Source organism: Neopsephotus bourkii, unplaced genomic scaffold (assembly GCF_033783945.1).
Source record: "Neopsephotus bourkii isolate Nb327-2 ecotype Australia unplaced genomic scaffold, CSIRO-AGI_Nbou_v1 NB_107, whole genome shotgun sequence".
NCBI lineage: Eukaryota > Metazoa > Chordata > Aves > Psittaciformes > Psittacidae > Neopsephotus > Neopsephotus bourkii.
In genome coordinates this window covers 8,165,520-8,185,986 of record NW_026900624.1, presented here as the reverse complement: position 1 = coordinate 8,185,986, position 20,467 = coordinate 8,165,520, and the positions used below count along the sequence as shown (strand labels likewise).

Below are 20,467 nucleotides of genomic sequence, written 5' to 3'. Positions count from 1 at the left end.
ATTTAACCTGCAAAATAAACTCTCAGAAATACAAAGTATTGAATAATCCTCTTTCTCCTCCCCTGATATGCAGTGTCCTTACTGGACTTTAACAGGAAGGAAGTTTAACTTGAATGGTTCACAGTTGCTGCTGTCATCATTCAGTTCCATTTTTGAAAAAGGAAGATGTATAAGGGTAGTAAGAGAGGATTAAGGGAAGAAGAACTGCAGCAAAACACAACTGGTAACCAATGCCAAGTTTCACTTGGAAACTTGTTGCAAAACCAGATCCAACACACGGTTTTATCGCACATTCTAAAACCTGTGATGCTTGCAGCAGCATCAGCCATTTGCCCCTCTTACCAGAGACTGACAGATGTGTTAGCAGGCAAAGGATACACAAGAAAGCAGGAACAAACCTGGTTTTGAGACATGTTCTCCCTTTGATGCAGTACCATCCTGAAGAATCAGAGGTGCCATGGTATGCTGAATTCCCAGGAAACTAGAGGAGTTAAAGCTGTCTCTTCCAGCATACATGGAAAACCCTCCCTACCGTAATTTGATGAAAATCAGTGAAACCTCACGGATTTATTAAAGACACAAAAAGGTGTATGGGGAGAGGGCATTCAAGACCTATTCATCCAGATATACAGCTGTTAGACAGTTGAACATACTTTATGGCATTTAAGATAACCCCATACTTGTTTTCTCTTACAATTTCTTCTTATTTTGCACTGAAAATCTCCTTTTTTTGGTATTTTTCCATCTGTGAGTGGTTCACTCTATTGCAATGACATAAAAAATGCACACAACTATTATTCAGTGTAGGTGATCTCCCATTCACTGTAACATATGAGAAAACATGGGATGGGACAGAACTACATTTTGTTATATTTCACTGCCTTAATTTAAGCAACTGCATCCATACATAAACGTCTAAATATGCAGCCCAGTGACTGGAGGAGCAGCTCTTCTGCAAGTCACTGGATGTTGTTGGTATCTGAAAAATCAGACCACTTGTTACTTGCAATAAATTTACTTCTTTGTGTACACATAACTGAAAGAGCAGTCTGAGAATCATTACCTGTAATTGGAGAAAACTGAAGCAAGCCCTGACCAGTACATCTGCTTTTTATATTAGCAAAATCACCTCTTTAGGGTCAGAAAGGAGAAATCAAAGCAAGACTTTTACTGTAAAGCTCTACAGTTAAGCAAAAGAAATTCTTTTTTAAGAGTAATACAAAACAAGCAAGATCATTTTTGGATTAATAAATCTAAGTGTAACATCCTCAAGAGAAAGTTACCAGAACTGAGAGGCAGATGTAAAAGGCAGCTAGAAATTCAAGAGTAAATACAGCTATACAGCTATACTGTATAATGTATACTGCATTTCAACACAGTATTCATAGTATTTTAATACAGTAGCTTATTTTCTACCCCAGCCTTAGTGTTTTGATTTCTGAATCATTGTAGTAATTTAATAAGAAAGCTAATTTCACTAATTGAAATTAAAGGTTAATTCTACCAGAACATTGTATAGACAGAATACAGATGGCAGTATTTAAAAAGCTGGAGGCTCATGTCTGCACATAGAAATTTAATTTTAAAATGAGTTTATAGCTATTATTTTTATTAGACAGCAACGTTTACAAATTTGAATTAAGGAATAAAGTTACAGAATGGAATTATCTTGTGCTCATTCTTGGTTGTGATGGTTTTTTCTTTAAGGTCACAATCATTTTTATACAGAATGTCATCAGCAAAAAACTCTAGACTGTCTAAAACACAGCCCCACTATTTCCTCATTCAATATTTCATAATTTAACAAAAAATCTATGCTTGTTCTAAACATTTTAAACAAGTATTTAATTAACTACTCTACTGGGCCCTTTATATATTTAGATTTTTTAGTTCAATTTGTACACAATACAGATTTTTAAAAAGCACTTAAGGATTCTATATTGCAATGTTTTGTAACTTTCAAAAGTACGAATAAATAGCTTGCTCCCGTAACAAGATGAAATCCACTATTCAATATACCATGTCCTGTCTTCTCCATACGTCTCATCTAAGCATACAATTTTCTAGCAGGAATATTGTTTTAAAACACTTAATTCCCCATCATTTTAATGCACAACCATTTATGACTGCAAGAGCTTCTACTTCCTGGTAAGCGCAGGTTTAACTGAACCCTGTATTTTGCAACAGTCTACTAAATAACACCTCAGCATGTACTTCATTTACATTTTCTTCCCCACAGCTTGTGAGAGTCGGAAGACAAGCTACATCTGGTAAGGATAAAACTGCACTGAGGTTTCTATTAGGAACCCTCATTTTCAATTTTCATTCATCCTTCTTTCTCATTCCTGCCTCACAGCTGAAACCAGTAATAAAATAAAGCTTCCTACATCTAACATTGAGGTTGCTAACAAATGCAAGACTGTAAAGGAGGGGAAATCAAAAAAGTACATGCTACGTAACAAGTTGCCGCAAGGTTTCTCCTCTGTAGAGATTGAACAGGAGTAAGAAGAGGCTGAGCCAGAAAGCTGCATAAGGAAAAAATATGCTGGAACAAGTAAAAATATCAACAGTCTTAAGGCAACTTTTATTCCAATCAGCAGTGTGATCACTTGTGTATCTGAAGAGAAATCCTTCTTTAGGGTACTTAATCATGTTGATACAAAAGATGTCACGAACCATATCGATCCTAGAAAAGTAAAAAAATCAGACAGACATGAATATGTTTTCCATTGCAGTAAATCTGTTTTAATTAATATTTGTACATAAAGCCTAGTTTAGTTCTTAAAGACTTAAAGAAATTTGACCAGCGCTTCCAAGAACTGCAGTTTATGGCTAAACTCCAGGATAATTAGCTTGATTTTCAAACATCCAAGAGCTCCCACTGACCTCATCTAGGAAATGCAAACTGAAGCATGAAGCATGCTTTACACTATTGAAACAAGGATATCTTAATTTTCTGCACAAACATGGATCAAAGGTATTTATGTCAAGTTAATTAAAGAGCCAATATAAGAGTTGGGCCAGATGATTGCTACAGATTCCTTCCAACTAAACTATTATGTTCTGAGTTATTATTACTTTAAAAATTAAGTGACAGCAAATAACTTTGTTATGGAAATTTTGTTTCAGTTGTAAGAAAAGAAATAAAGTATATAAGGAAAAGGCAAAAAAAGTTATTCTACAGCTACAGATTTCTTTTTAGAAAGACTACTGTCTACCATGAGAGGTATACAAAGCTCAAATTCATTCTTTCCTCCCCTAAGATGATTCAATGGCAGCATCCATGATACTAAATCCTATAAAAAGACTTTAATAGATGATTAATATATTGTAAATATTTTTACTAACCTGTATAGATGTCATGACCCCATTAGCAAGTACAGAAAGTTTTCCAGCCACTGACTTTACTCCTTGTTTAAACTGAGCTATATCAGGAGCTGAAGGCAAGACATTTGTAATATTGTAGCTTCCTAAAAGGACATGCACACAAGAAGAAAAGAGAACTTTATATTAAAAGTAGCCTTTCCTCCCCTGGAAGTACAAGATACTACTAGGAGCACTAAATACCAATGTCTGGTTGACACTGTAAAAACCACTGAGCACACATCTCAAATTTCTTAAATATGTCTCAATTTTTTTCAGTTGTTCAAAATTTCACCCAGAGTTGCATCTTCTACACTCTATATTCCCAGCTAAGCAATAAAAGTTCAGATAATATATAATTTATTCTGCACTTTCAATCCACTGTGATGTTAATTTGTCTGGTATCCTAAACAGATTTATTACATTGCTATTAAAATATGAATGCACTTCTGTCATTATGTGCATGCACAGGTATGCTTTGCATGCTGTATAAACACACATTTTGCATTACTACATCTGAGGCTAGGAGAGCTCTATAGAAATTATAGCAGATGTAATTAAGTTTTAAAACTCCAAGGCAAAACTGGCAACGCGGCCTTTGTTAAAGCCAATATAGTGTGGCCACTGTTAGCTCTACTATTGTGAAAAGTATAGTCCTGAAGATAGTTTTGAAACATCTTTGATTTCTATTAACTGCATGATAAGTATTAACATGCTGACAACTACAATCACCCACTCATTTGCAAAAAGAATTACTGGCAGGCCTTAATATTAAATACCTGATACTGTAAAAAGCACAAATGTCAGTAAACCAGCATCACAGGCCATGATTTTGGGAATAAGTGGGGCTCCTGAGAAGAAGCATCCCAAAACATACCTGTATCAAAATGGAGACTGTAATCTGTAGCCTTCATTTAAGACACACAGTCAACAGATAATCATGACCAGTCAGGACACAACTAGTAACTTGCAAACAGTTACTGAACCTTGGACAAGCTCGTCCAGCCTCAGACTCCCCAACCTATACAACTATAACTGCTTTTGACAGGAGCTCCATAGTGCACGTTGATACCCATGGGCAACCCATTCTTCTCCCTGTTTTTGTTTTGAGCAGGGGTGGAGGAGGGAAAGAGAGTGAACCTGCAGCTCCTCCTTTCATGGGAAATTAAAGGCACCTGCCTCATTAGCAGGCTGATAAAACATTACTGTAGACAATGTGATTTAGCTAAGCTAATTGGCTGGTTCATCGTGGTATATGCTTCCCACTCCATTCTTTACGGCCTGCTATTAATTGTTCCTACAATGCATGGGCATACTTTTTAATAGGTTATTTTCAAAAATTCCCTGTTACTGAGAGAGCCCTATTTCTGAACTGTAATTTTGACAAACTGTTCCACTTAACAAAAATGCTGAAGCGTTTGATATTAGAGTCAGAGTCATGGAAATAAAATTTGCAGATATAAATAACCTGGGAAAAGCTCTAACCACTTCTCAGCCACATTAATTTTCTCATGTTTTCCTGGTTATGTATGGTTGTCTGAAAAACTTGTAAATGAGACAGGAAAGCAACTCCTTTTCTTGTGATTTCCTTCAAAATCAGCATCTACACTTCAGCTATCCAACATGCTATCTTTCATAAGCAACTGGTCCGAAATAATGCAAAGTAAAAGTGTTTACTTGTAGCCCTCTTTTTGGTAAATGGCTCCTACAGCTTTCTGTACAAATGAAAGCATCCCAAAACTGTTCTACCCTAAATCTCAGCAGAGCTCATAAAAACAACTTTAGATTCAAAGGACATTTTATTCTGGCAAGGACCCCAGAATTACAGCAGTGTTTTTGTTGCCAGCCTCTGGTCTCCTAATTACCTTTATTTTATGGAACTAATGATGCCCTTGGCAAGCTATCAGTAGAATTTCTCCAAGATGGACCACTGTCAAAAGATAGTCTTTGGGGTAGGAGGTGTAACAGGAATGCAGGAAAGGAAGATTTTTTTAGATTGAATATAGCGTGAATTTACAATATACAAAATAATTTCCGGTCTATCTTTTCCTCACTATTATCTTAGAGCACTTAACAACCCACAAAATCTAGCAGAAGTTTAGTCTCTGCAACATAAAACTTTAAATTTACTGTTGGGTTGCACACCAGTCACAAACAGTAACTAACCTCAAATCACAGGCAGGTATTTTCATCCCATTATTAGGAATCTCTGCATTCCTCCACAAGCCCCAAGAACCTTTCCAAGTGGCTAGTGATGAATAACAGTGTGTGCATAATTCATGTACAGCTACTAAACACTGTATAATTGCCTATCTTACCCTTCTTCAGAACAGGGTGAGAATTTTACTACCTATATATACGCATGTGTACATAAAAAGACACATTCATACATATATAAACACAGAGATATGTATTTCACATCAATTTGCCCCATCTTTAACTTTGGCATTCCAACAAACCCTTCACACAGACAAAACAACAGAAAATTGTCCTTAATAATTTGGCAAGACCAGTTTTAGAAGCAGATACTATGATGAATGGATATGATATGCCATGCAACAGATTAACATGGGAATTTCAAGGCCACTAATATTTTATTAAAGACTTTCCTTAGACTCCAATATTATTATGACAGCTATTTTCACATATATGAAACGTAAGTTGCTTAAGGTCACTTATCAAAAAACCTACCTAACAGTCAGTGTAGGTGTTACCTCATTTGGTTTTATAACAAAATATTACAATTTCCCTTCGATAAAAATTTACAACATAAAGTCTATTATTTTCAACGAGTCATGTAAAAACCAACATAATACACTGAACTCAGTGAACTGAAAACACGGAACTTGAAATTTAAGATTTATTATATTTTTTTTAATAATAAATACATTGGCTATGCTTGCTTGACCTATTAGCAATACTAACATGTACTGCACTTTGTACACTTCTGGCAGAACACAGTGACAGCTAGCTGATAGTGGAACTAGAATCAGAGTACAGGAGCGTATTCACTCCATAATACAGTTTCTCACTCTGTTCAATAGGTACCTGTTGGTTGTTTTTTCTGATCGTCAAACAAGTCAGATGAACTTATAGATGAGCTTCCAGAAAGTCTTTCTAGTCGAGCCCTTGCTTCATACTAGAAAAGAATTGAGAAGTGTTGTAACAGTGTGCTGTCATCTTCTGAGGTCATGTTAGATAATTCATGAGACAATAGGTACAGTTTTAGAACACAGAAATCCAGCTGAAGTTGACCCTTCTGCAAGTTGCTCCCATTTTGTACTTTTCACATGACTTATACAGTGTGAGTATGTCATATTCTCAACTCATTTCTGAGTTCATCAGAGTGACATTTACTACTGCAACACCAAGAGGCCTATTCACTGTTAGCTACCCTAAAATTGCTGAAAAACTACGCAACCATTAAAAGCAACTAAAAATTGTGAAATGGAGTGATTAGATAGGATAAGATAAGGAAAAAGCACTGCAGCTAGCATCATGGTAACCCTTCTAATCATACCATGCTTTTAATTCAACTTTTTCTGAGTTCCCTGGAAACATAATAATAATTGATGATGATTATTATTATAATAAATTAATTATATTTTTACATTCCTCATTACATTGCTAATTTTTCATTAAAAGTATGTTTTCAAAATGACCCCCCACCTCTAAAATGAAACATAATATTAATCTGTGTTTTATTTCTAGGCTGGATCAATTACATGTCATTTGTTGAATAATTCATCACTCAGTTGGCCTTACAATAGTAATAATGTTTCCATGCAACAAACACAGACAGGACAGCTGTTTTAACAACAGTTTGTTGGCATCAATTTGGGTATTAAGAACAAATGAAGTAAGCCTACATCCAGCATCAGGCTGTTTCTTTCAAAAATAAAGACTGCTGACTACTTCTATCAGGGAAGAATGATGTTGGAGGTAAGGTCCTATTTGCAGTGGCAACTCCTTAAAACCAGATGATAAACTATCAGAGTTATCAGAAACGCCTACATCTCTATCAGGCAAATATTCAACTGGACATAATTCTATAAGCTTACTAATTCTACCAATTTTAACTCTTTATGGCCTTCTCTGTATAAGAACACTGTGTTTATAGTCAAAGATTATTTTAATATTAAAAAATATTTACCACTGCTTCTACTTACATCAGCATGATCTTGCCTTCCAAAATACATGTCTGATGAAATTGCTTTTACATTGCCAAATTTCTTTTGTGCCTCATCTGTGTTTAAAGGTGGTTCATATTCAGGCTTACGACGAGACGCAGGCCTAAAAGAAAAATAAACTGTATTTGTGAGCCTCACTTTTATTTACGTTGCAACAAAAAATAAAATCAGTATCAACCCAGGACAAAGAAATTCAGATAACTAAGTTGACAGAGCAGCAAATAAAATTTCAGTGACAGTTTTACAAGATGGTGAACAAACAGCATTTCAAATTCCTCAATCTTGTATCTTTGTTTTCAAAGTTCATTTAAAAAGCAAGCTAAATTACGTGAACAAGGACAGAATATTTCTACAAAATGTCAGAACACACAATGTCAGTGAAATTCAGATTTAAATGTAACAGCACAAAAACGTTTAACATCCTTTAAACTGTCACTGCCTTCCACCTCAAACATACATCTTCAAAACAGTCGCTTCCCTTTTTCTCCCCTCCAACTTTTCCAAAGTAAATGTAAGCAAATAAGGAAGTAACAGTATTATGGACATAAACCCCTATTTTGTGTAATATGCATCACTGGTCCACTAGAGAGGAAGAAGCAGAACATGCTTGTGTTAAAGAAGTTGTACTTACATGCACGAACTGTACTTTACAGGTAAATGAAAAAAACAGTTTTAAGTAAGAACAGAAGGAGAAAACACCAACCAAGCACACAAAGCCCCACATTCTTACATTTCCTACTTGATTACAAAGATAAAAATGCAGTTGTCAAAGAAATATTCATTTTTTATCATCATAACAATTAGACGTGTTGTTTGTACCTGTCTTCAATACTTTCATCCTAAAAGCTGAATACCCTACAGTTTCATTCACCAGGTAACTGGGTTCTCTTTGGTTCACTAGGCAATAAACAAAGAAGTAAAGCACCTATGCTCTCAGAACAGTACAAATATTTGAGTTTCTCTCAACGTCTTTTGTCTACTCCTTTTTTGCTGAAACGCTTTGGAAATTACCTCCAGTACATACACTGTGCAGCACCCAGCAAAACAGCCAAGTGCTTAAAATATAAATAGGAAATTCAGCTTGCAAAAAAAAAATAAAAAAAAAAAAATCTCTTGACTGCTAATGAAAGTTGCAACTAAATTCTCCTTCTAGATTGAAAAAAATCCCACTACTCTGACCAGAACTCAAAGCTTTAGCTTTCTGTACAAAAATCAGTTAGGTTTTCTTGGTATACCTGTCTGAAAATCCTGGACTTTTTGAAGTTAACATTATATCAACATCTCTACTACTGTTTTCTTTCTTCCAAAAGGAATCTGAATTGTCGTCCCATTTAGAGAAAGTGCTGCTCCTCAAATCTGAAGAATCATAGTACCTAAAATAAAGGAAGTAAAAATAACTATTGAAAAAGTGGGAACTTTATATTGCTGAATAAATATTGCTATAGTGAGTGTACACTGGCAAGTTTTCAGCACAATGATAGCTGTCAATGAATAATCAGGACTTCATAATATTGGTTAGAAGCTTTGCAGAATTGAATTCAATTGATTTTTTTTGTTTTTACGCATATATCTGACTGACTAGAAAGTTCAACCTTTCTTTTGGCTGAATATGGCCATGAATTTGCAATATATCTTTGCCTGAAAGACACGGTCCCACCAAAACCAGCAAAGTTCTCATTATTTCAAAGTATTACGTCTTTCTTAGTGTCAGGCAAAGCACTGGGAAAGACACTGTCAAGATACTTGGCTGGTATCATTTCCTTAAGAAAACTTAAGGACAGACTCTGCAAGCAAGGCACCATGACGACACTAAAAAGCAGTCTGCTCATAGAGGCCTCGTGCTAAGATACCAGCTACAAAAAAAGTCACCGTACTTTCAAGGCACTTTGAACACTCAAGAGATCCAAGAACACAGAGCTAACCCATGGCATCCAGGTGTGCTCTGGTTCCACATGAGGCAGTGTTTTCACTAAGGGGCTGATAGCAGCTAATCTCACAGATCCAGACAAGTCAATCTTTAAACTATACAGGCAGAGAATCTGGCCTCATTTTCTAAGGCATCCACAAACAGTTCAGAACAGTAAAGATAGCCCTTGTCTTTGGTTCTGTGTGTTATTTAAATAAATTTTTATTTACATAATTTTTTTGTATTTTTTTAATACAAATATTAAGTACCTCTCAGTTTTGTAACGTTTTGTTAAAATAACACATAAAAACAAGTCTTAATACAATAATCTTCTCTTGCATATCAAAATTGCAGGGAAAACCCAAACAGAAAGAAAAGAGGGGAAAAGAATAAGCATGTTTTTCAGTTCTGGTTGTATGTTATCTTGACCTATTCCCCTTTGGTTAGCTACATTTACCTGAACATATATGGAGAATACTTGAAAAAAAACCCCAACCTATTAAAATACCAAAGATTAAGAATTTCTTTTTGTAGTTAAATAGACTTTTTTAAAGTTTGGATTCGACCAGGGTAAGGAGCAAAATGATCAACAAGAGGCTAGCAGAATGGAATGATTCAGTAGAACAAGCATGGGATATGAAAGTCTGCAGCTGTGTTTTTTGAAAAGCACTCTTAAAAAACCCCACCCACAACAAGGTCCTTCATGTTTGTGTTATATGAATAGTCAGGACACTTTGTTTTTGCAGTTTATGAGAAATGTGACACCTTCAGCAGCAAGGCCTCCACCTCTGCACATGGAAAATAGTAGGGACAGATCTGGAATGAACTATAAGAAGCAAGAGTCTCTAGCCTTCCCTTCTGACAGACAAAAAGAACCCACAACAATCTTTCGAAGTTTTATATGGACATGTAATAACAAGGTGTTCATATATATATATATATACACACACACACACATATATATATGTATACTTATGTGTATATGTATACACATAAGGGCTACAAGAGCTGATTTGAATAACATTGCTTACTAATCACAGGATTGGACAGGGGCTACAAGAGCTGATTTGAATAACATTACTTACTTTCTTTATCCTTCCCTCTCAGATTTTCTTAACTTTGCAAAATAGCATTCTCAGTATTCAGGGAGTGTGGGAGGGGTGTGAGTGGAAGGAGACAGAAAACCAGCATTGAACAGAAAATAAAATTTAACATTGTTATGTTAATAGATTTTATTAATTGGAGCGAAAAGAAAAATCAAAATCCAAGGATTTTGTGAAGCTTCAATTATATTTCTAAATCTTCAGATATTTAGCTTGATTAATTTACAGATATTTGTCAGAACTCTGAGTGCGATTATTTTGCTTTTGGGCCTATATGAAGATGATGTTAAATTCACCTCTATTTCAAAGCCAACCTTTGGAATTAAGGCTAATAACCACCTTACAAACCTTACCAAGACTAACAATCTGACTTTATAATTTCTTTAAAGAGAATGAATTTGTACACCAACTTGAATTAGATTCTACTGTTGCTATAACTAGAAGATGATCTGGGAGCAGCCAGGTTACAATTTATCCTCTAATTATTGAACCAAAACACATTAAAAAACCTCTTCCATAATTTATCCTTTGCCTGCTAGTAGGCTTATGAATAATTCGAGAGAGTAACAGTTCAAGGAACAAACAGAGAAGCACTGAAATGATACGTTTTATTTTACAAGACTTGGTACCATGTTTGCATTTCTGCCACTAGCGATTACACTACAAAGTAATGACAAAAGCCTTTGTGGTTTTATTTGCCTGTCTACAAGTAATTAGGTACAATTTTTCATGTTTCTGTGGCACCAATCCAATAAAGGCGGTTTATAAAAGCAACACCTGTTTCTATCTGTCAGTTCAGAAACAACTGTTTCATTGCAATTAGTACCTGCAGAACTAACTCATTTTTCCCTCCCTCCCAACAGTGGTATTTTGTAATTTGCACTGCATTCATACTTCGATCAAAAATTCATCAATTCATTTTTGCATTTTTTTTAATTTAAATATATAAAAGTCTATCAAGTAACACTGAAAGAAAGGGAAAAAAAAAAAAAGGAATAAACACAAATCATTCTGCCAAAAATAAAAAATCACTGGATTGGGTGCACAGCAATTAAAAGGTTACATGGCAACTGTCTGTGCAAACAGAGAGTAGACCCTGAACAAGACAAAACCTGTAAACACATTAATTCAGGCTATCCTCAGAAAAAGTAACTCCTCTTCTTTATAAATACATGTGTCATCAAGGTAAGGTCAACTATTCTACAACTTTTCTGATCCAGACGTCCCCTGAAAATATGCTGTGTAGACATGTCCAGTCATCTTCTGTTTTGATCTTAAGCTCCAAATATACTGTGCATATTTGAATACATAACTTGCATATATTTCTGCCCCCCACCCCAAGTAAAAAGCTTATAAATTACCTTGAACTAGCAGAGTAATATGAGTCTTCGACATCATCAGTGTATTTTTTCTTCGACTTTGCAATTACAGGTGTTTCCTGCTCTATTGTTTGCATATCTGAGGTGACTGAGTGAGAAATGCCACTGGGGACAAGAAGAAAGTAAGTATATAAGGAGATAACAAAGCTCCCACCTAAAAATAAAAAAAATTTAAGCCCAAATCTAGTTTCTGAAGCTTGTTGATAAAGCCCAAGCTATACAAACATTTAAGAAGAAAGGAGGAATTTAAAAAATAAAGGAACAAAGAAAAAGCACTGGAAAACTCAACTGCAATTATCTGAAGTAGGGACAGGACTTCTGAACACACAGACCAGTCCAACAGCTGGAAAACAGAGCAATTTCAGAGTTTTTGCTTGGAAAAGACAGAATACACTTGGGTTGGTAGTGTTCACTGAAAACATTCTACCCTCCTCACAGTCAGCTAATGGAGGCAAAAACCTTACAGACATCCTACAGTTTAGCTTAACACCTGTCTTGCAGGTTAAAACTTAATCAGAAGCAATTCTGATCCTTCCCTCGACAAATACTAGATTCTTTGATTATATTATTTAAGTTTCCATAACACACTTTAGTATGTTTTTTCATTTCCTAAGTAAAACAAAGGATAACTGCATAAAGCCACAGAGTATTTTTAATACAGTTTATAGAACTTCACATACCTCCTGTTGCTGCCGAATCCTATGCCAAGCCTCTCCAATTCAGTTTTCTTCTTACCAGACAGATTTAAATTTTCTTCTTTTGTTTTAATATCAAGATCTCTGTAGGCCAACCGTAAAGATGATACGCTAGAACAAAACATACAGTTAAAACATAACTGGAAAATGCTATACGATGTCCAACCCAATAATAATGGTAGAAAATTAGCAACATATATTGCAGCACTGTAATTTGCAGTTTACTGTGTTTACTGAAAATACTAATTGTTAATTGGATAAAATTCAAACTACAAGGATGGGAGAAAGTCAGTAGAGAAGGCTGTGGAAACAGTACCCTAGTCTGTGTATGAGCAAGTGATCTTTTTCAAAATGAATGTGAAACTTGCTGCTACTAAAGTTCAGGACAGTTTTGCATCACCTTTAAGTCAAACTGAAAGAGTTTTTTTTTCCACAGTCCTGATTCTAGGTGAAATCAAATAATTGTCAAAAAAAGCAACTCTCATGTACTACAGTACAGTGGTATTCATGATAAAATACTAGTAATATTTTCCCCTAATATCCAGCTTGGCCTTGTTATGTCTCACTCCACCCCTGCCTCATGCTGTCAGTGGTTTTAACACTTGCTATATATACACTCTTGAGACAAGTGCTCAAGGCAGACCATGATTCTTTATTGATACAGCCCTTCCTTATATGTCCAAAAGAGTATCTCAGGAGAGGGGAGGAGTCTTTGTACTCCCAAAATGGAATATATTCTGTATTATGGAAACTCTGAAGCATCCAAATATTGTAATTTGTTGCACAGCTGGCAACACATTTTGTCACTCGAAACATCCCCAGAGTTCAGACACTGTAAAATGTCATTCTGAGATACCACGAATTTCCTGTACCTCAAAGCAATTGCAACTATTTTCCAGTAATACTAGTGCAGCAGAGACAGGCTTTTAATCTTGACTACAGGATTGTAGAAACACTGCTTGCATTTAACTTGTTAGGTTAAAAGTGACAAAAATAGTAATTTTAATGAGCAATGCAGCAGTACTTTAATTCATAAGTTGTGACTGGCATAAAGTACGAATGAACACTATCAGAAGAAAGGTAAATGAGATTTAGGATGCTGCCGGTAGACATCATGCTGCAACTAGGGAGTAAGCACTTAAGCCTGAAAACCATTGTAACTTTCTATCAATTCTGTGCAGGAACAGGAATGAAACCAAGCTTTTGACCATGGAGTATTTTCTTCCAGTGTGTCTCCTAACTATTTGATTACTGAAACTTGCCAGCTCTTGCCAGCTTGATTTCTTCTGGTCCCATGCATACTGACTTAACCAAGAGTACAAGATGCCTCTACCAAAGTTCATGCCCTGCTGGTTAGCGCATCTCCTGCAAGACAGGAGCTGTGTGGCTGAATGTGTTAAAATGAAAAGGACAGAGTCTGGTCTTCTTTCAAAGACAAGGGATGTAGGTATCAGCCTGCTATAAGGTAGGGGAGGGACATCACTCCTCCACTGATGAGTCATTTCAAAAAGGAGAGCAATCTTAATCTTGGATGATTAGATATCCTTTGATTGGGGCCTTAAGAGGACTTAGAGCCATAACTAAAAAAAAAAAAATCCCTGTATCTTATGTTCAGTTGCTTATAACAATAAAAGATGATACAAAAAAGGATGCGTCTGTGGAATGACTTTTGAAACCAATAAAATCAGAAAAATATATCCTTAAAGCACAGAGTACGTTCAGGAACATTTTAAATTAATTCCTACAGTTTAGGACCTAGTGTTACACAGAAAATTAAAAATGTTCTTTAAAGTTCAACTTGAAACCACTACTGATAAAAATCTATTCAGCACTTTAAGTAGAAAGATTGGCAGCCCATCTTTATGAAATATTATTTATGAACACCAAAAATTTTATTTCCTGTTGATTAAAACAAGTAGGTTCAATTTAAAAGTAATTGCAGCTATCTAGTCTCTTGTCAGTGTACAGCAGAAAAAGGTGTATAGATTATAAAGTAACATTTTAAGTCTCAGAACTCTTTAACTTTCTAAATACTAGCCCATGAAAGAATTACTTCAGTTCCTGCCACATAACAAAACCACATCGAATTAATTTACTAAAACTCATTACTCAAGCTTTTAAAATTAAAGCTGCCACACAAATTAGTTGGAAGCAGATGCAATTTTAGAGGTATTCACCGTTGTTTAATTTAGGTATATACTGCCATCTACAGTTAAAAATAAAAAAAAGTTAATTTCAAGGGCAAAAAAGTTATCTTCGCCCTGCTCTAATCGGATCCATAAACTGAAGTGTATGTGCACCCCTCATGTTTGAAGACATTTTTAGAGGGTTCCGGCCACTGCAGAAAGATTACAGCAACCTTGTACTAAAGGTTGCCTTGAATCTATACAGATCTATGCATTTCTGACACAAAAAACAAATAGCTAAGTGAGATTTTCTTCCAAACTGAGTAATATAATTAAAGATACTATCGTTAAATAATAATAACAAATAATAATGAACAGTCATTTTTCTTGTTATTTAGTAGCCCACTCCTCCGAGTCACTCTACAGGTAGATTTTGTCAGCCACCGAGAAGCATGACTTTTGTGGTAAAAATACTTCAGGAAAAATGAATTATCCCCTTGCAATTAATGTTTTTGCAGCACACAAAATATCCATTTATGTGGAGGCTAAATAAAGTAAGCAAAATGAGCAAGGGAGGACATTATAGACCAAAGAGCTTGGTATCATGAGTTCCAAGTGATTTTTTCTACAGCTGATAAACATGATGCATCTTAGCACTCAAGAGAGGATGTTAAACTTTACAACAGTAAAAGCGTACACTAACCAAGTATTTAGCAGTCTAATTTTGATGACAACTAACAAAATGTTAAAACCAAAAAACATGTAGCAGAGAAATGCAGTGGAAGGAACCAGAATCACCACCCTCTGTCCTTTAGGTCTAAGTGTTTATTAAGTGAGATGGATTAACAGATTTCTGGCTTCAGACAAAAATATTCAAAGGGTTGAGGGGAAATGAAAGCAGCTCCAGTATAAAACAGCTGAAACTCAAGCAGACAATTCTAGTCATACTTAAACTATCCCCTGCCTTCAGCATAGAAACTCTTACCCAATAAGTACAAATAAAGCTGTGTATTTGTATGTTCCCCCTGCTCTTAGAAAGACTACTTTAAATAGTATTCAGTGCACTACCCAAAACAAACTAACGCGAGGTAAAGAAAGTTCAAGAGCCAAGAGTGTTCTCTGTAATACTTCAACATGTTTGGGGTTTATTTCACATTTTATTCATGTGTATCAGCAGAATGTCCCCTTATTTTCTCTGTTAAATAACACTAAAGTTATTTTTAAAGATAGCACTGGGCTATTTCTGGGGTAAATAATAAACTATAGAAACATACAGCAAAATGGCAGAAAAAAAGGGCAATGGGAAGACTGCCATTTGGCCCACCTCATCAACATCGGGGTTTTTTTTAAAGCAAGAACTGAAGTTTCATTTGCATGAGGTAATCTCCAGTAGTATTTAAAATGTTGGCAATTACTTCATTAACGTGAAATTAGGCTTTGTGGTTTACAACTGTATATTTAATTCATACTTACAGTGGCTCTTCCTTATCAGTTTTCTTACTGCCATGAAGATCCTCTTGTTCCTTTATTTTATCTACAGCTTGTGCTTGTTTTTCAATCTCATTAAAGCTTTGGCTGCTCACTTTTTGTGCCCCCAAACCACCTTTTTTGGCACCGAGCTTGTTTTATTGAAAAACAAAAAACAAAAGCCCCAGCATTATAAGGGAGACAATGACTTCAACTGACTTAACAGTAAGCTTGAAAGCAATATCAAACACTATACTCTGTTCAGGAGCATATGCAAACAACAATTAAAATCTGGAGCAGAGAAAATATTTTTTCATGTTTTGACCCTCTTCTACATGCTGCTCCTACTAACTCTTACAAATTTTGTTAGCTCTGCAGTCAAGCATCACAGGGTAATGAAACTATTATAGTTTTAATTGTTCAGAAGTCAGCATGTTCAAATAAATAATACATAGCACAACTTCAGTTTCTTAATAAAGAATTTTGTTGCATAGGATTAACATAGTAAAACTTGTTGCAATGGAACCATTTGGTGTTTATGCACTTAACTCAGATTTTACATTTAGAAGTGGCAAACATTCTTCAATTAGTTGTCCCTGTCCAGTGCTAGTGTGTTATCTTAAGATTAATTACTGACTTACTAATTTATGGTAGGAGAACAATACACAGGTTTTGTATATAAGTGTATGCATGATTAGCTTTTACATGTAGCAAAGCATTGTAAACTTTTTTTAAACATGTCACAGAGAGGTTCCAGTTTTGCACTCATTCTTTAAAAGAATTCTATTCCTAGCTCGTATTACTTCAATACAGCGATACACATTCTTTCATTCTGATTATTGAAGATTTAAAACCCACTAAACACTACAAATATAAATAGATACGATAACGCTGATTCAGACAGTGGCACAGCACTCAAATTGCTTTTCACAGTCCCCCATGTGTGTAATTCCTCATCTCCAACGCTGCAGCAATATTAATTTTCACAATACATTCATCCTAACATTTTGATCCTTTAATGTGTTCATATAAAAAGTTCTGGCCTCCATAAATACAGGGGTTTTTTACAGGCTCTGACACTACAGTTCACAAACTGTACACGCACCCATGAACCCAGACATGTTCTTCTTACTGTAAAGGGAACACACCCGCACATACCACTTAGAATTTCTTCTGTGTATTAGGGCCCTCTAGTGTGAACAAGAAAGAATAGGTTTCAATCTAAATATGTTCCAATAAACCTTTCAAATCTTTTTCCATAGAACAGCCCCAACTTAAAAGAAGTGACTCTCTGTAACACACTGTCATTCTAATAGCCTAACATTAGGCTATTTTCTTGGGCCTCAACAGCCATACATTCAAAACCTAGTTTTTCCTACCTGAGTTAACTTGAGCTCTCTTACTCATTTTTCAGGTTCCTTGAACACATCATTCTGAGATACTCAACTCTCCTCATGTCTTCTTGAGGGAGACCAGATGCCTAAGAAAGTGCTAAGACCCCATCCAGAAATAAGTCTGTAAACTATCTTGAAAGTATCTTAAATTGAATGCAGCTGCAAGCTGTCTATAAATACAACCAAATACCGTACTGCTGTGCGATACAAGATGAGAACTCCTCCAGAAATACAGATCTGAAGTCTCAATCTGTATTGACAGATTATGTCACACATGCATATTTAGCCACTCAAAGGTGTTACTGGAACTCCCTCTGTTTTCCAGATTTGCTACAAAAAGATCTCAATGCCCATTAACTTAGCTGAAAGCCTGAAGAAGCCCTGCAACCCAGTATCAGAAAACGAGACGAAATTTACATGGCATCAGTGGAGTTGCAGGGACAGTGGCTGGGAAAAGAACTCGGGAGAAATGGGATACAGACCTTGACATCAATATATGCTTTGTCATTTTAATTTTACATAATTTTGAAAAAATATGACCTGCTGCTCAGGCCCAGACAGCACAAGGAAAATGACACCCAGGTATGTATGTGGAAGCCTACACAGTTCAGTGAGCTACATACATGTAAACAGACTTTGAATATCTGAGGTCAGAAAACAACCCACAGATCTGAAGCACTCTACTACATGGAACAATAACCTGTTAGACAAATTCAAGTTAATAATAATCTGTTTTCAAACAGACCATTGGCTGTTTTGACACAGACATAGTTTTCAATTCCATTTTAGTTTCATCAGTTATTACTGACACAAGTATTGTTTAGTGCTAACTTACATGATTCATTTCCAAATTGCAATCTACATATTTCCAGAAATTTAGAATAGAGTTATAAATATGTATTATTTATATACTTACCCCTTTCTTAGCTTGATTTGGCTTCTTTTTTATGAAGGTGGTGTTCTCTGCAAGGATTAAACGTACATTACTTGACATGCAATTTTATTAATTCCAGAACTGCAGAAAATGGTTTGCGTAATACCAGCCTCAAAACTGAATTCCCAAAACTCTGAGAATTTATTTTAATGCCTTGAAGTATTACAATTTCTAAACTACAAGACTGAGATACTTAGCTACAGGGAACAGAGCTGTGAATATCTCCAAGAAACTGCCTCTGATTGAGGGCATGGAATCTCTTGCAAATATACAACAGGAATAAAATCACAGTCTTCAGCTGTAAATACCTGCTAGTAAACAAACAAGAATGCAGGACTTGCTATTCTGAATCTGACTAGAGGTCCACCTGATCCCTTATCACTTCCAAGATGAATTGCTTCCTGGTTAGAAAGGTATTGGCTACATTTAAGTCCACCAATGATACAGATAAAACGTGAAGTGAAAAAAAACAAATCCAAACCAACAAAAACCAAAATCAAGTGAATATACAAACAGCGACAAAGACCATACCTTCCTGAAGTACTGAGTTAGTCCCAGGCATCACTTCTTTACTACCCCTGTGCTGCTGAGAATGAGTAGTCTTGAAAACCTACCCCTGCAGAATGATCTCCGATATGACAAATCACTGATGTATTTTATTGTTTTCCTCAGCTTGTTTTTACTTGCTTACAGTATGATACGCTCTTCAGTGTTAAGTAAATTAAGATTCTGAACATTGAAGATATTCAATATTTTGAATATATCAATATTTTGAATATATTCTATATTTCGAATAAATCAATACAAATTTTTTCCACTCTGAATTTTTAACGTTCCACTTTCTGAAAAGGGAACAAAACTGTATCTAGATGGAAAGACTGAGCTATTAGTACAAGATGTGTTGGCTTAGCATTAGTAGCAGGCCATTAATCACAGCACAATGCTCTACTGCATCTGTGTGCTTTAAACACAGAACTTAAAGCAGTCTAACAGGAGGTGTAAAACATTAATGGTCACCTTTATTAGGTGTGACACCTGTAGCATTTAAATTCGTCAGGTTGCCTAAGATAAGATAGGTAAATATCAGAACAACACAGACTAAAATTTGTGTCTTAGGAGCAGTGCACGGTTTAACAGAAAAAGTTGTCATACAAAATCTGATGTTTCAACTTGTGCACATGGATATTAAAAAAAATTACGTCTCTTCCCAGTCATACATTCCCTGTACAAATGAATATATACTGGCTGCTACCTTCTTCTGCTTACACTCATTACCTAATGCAGCTTTTGGTGACGTACTGAGGCAATCAACACTTGGTCCGTGTTCTGGTCCTAAAACATAATAAATAACAAGGGTAAGAACATCAGAAGGCTCTTTAGAATACCTACAGTACCAAAATACAACTCACAGTACACAGGGTACTGTTTAATTCATATAGCATAATGTGTTATTTCTATCACAGCTTTACCGGTTACTAAAAGCAGCAGGCACCCAATGACTCACACAGTCTTTTGAATCTAATATTAGTCTGGATTTCTATTAAACATTCTTAAAGGAACGCGCAGTCCCACACATCTGAGCATAGCCCTTCTAAGTAGTCCTTCCTCTCCAAAATTCTTGCATTATTAGTAGACTAGGTTATTTTATTATTAAAGTAGGGTAAAAACCAGCATAAATAAAGAGAGTACCAAAAAAATGCAGCTTATTGTTAATGAAGAAACAGTCCTACCTTCATAGCAGTCCGGACTATTTTCTGGAGTTTTCTGTTGTAGACAAACTGGCTCTGATAACACCCGTTCTGTATGCTTTCCCTTGAAAAGAATTACAACAATCGAAAGCGTACACAAAATAGAATACAGCGAATAAATATGAGCACTGAGCTCAAAGACTGCCAAAGCATCACTGACTA

At 35.5% G+C, this 20,467-nt stretch overlaps 1 protein-coding gene across 1 annotated transcript in view; it reads right to left on the bottom strand.

The window, feature by feature from the left end:
• Nucleotides 1-1,561: 1,561 nt before the first annotated feature.
• Nucleotides 1,562-20,467, bottom strand: part of ARFGAP3 (ADP ribosylation factor GTPase activating protein 3) — a 33,467-nt gene continuing 14,561 nt past the window's right edge. The window contains exons 6-16 of the mRNA XM_061359460.1: nucleotides 20,288-20,369; nucleotides 19,833-19,889; nucleotides 18,540-18,586; nucleotides 16,236-16,381; nucleotides 12,622-12,747; nucleotides 11,924-12,046; nucleotides 8,789-8,926; nucleotides 7,533-7,656; nucleotides 6,412-6,502; nucleotides 3,349-3,470; nucleotides 1,562-2,686 (exon numbers count right to left, since the gene is read on the bottom strand). Of these exons, the coding sequence (XP_061215444.1) occupies nucleotides 2,669-2,686; nucleotides 3,349-3,470; nucleotides 6,412-6,502; nucleotides 7,533-7,656; nucleotides 8,789-8,926; nucleotides 11,924-12,046; nucleotides 12,622-12,747; nucleotides 16,236-16,381; nucleotides 18,540-18,586; nucleotides 19,833-19,889; nucleotides 20,288-20,369 (1,074 nt within the window). The 3' untranslated portion in view covers nucleotides 1,562-2,668. The remainder of the gene's footprint in view (nucleotides 2,687-3,348; nucleotides 3,471-6,411; nucleotides 6,503-7,532; nucleotides 7,657-8,788; nucleotides 8,927-11,923; nucleotides 12,047-12,621; nucleotides 12,748-16,235; nucleotides 16,382-18,539; nucleotides 18,587-19,832; nucleotides 19,890-20,287; nucleotides 20,370-20,467) is intronic.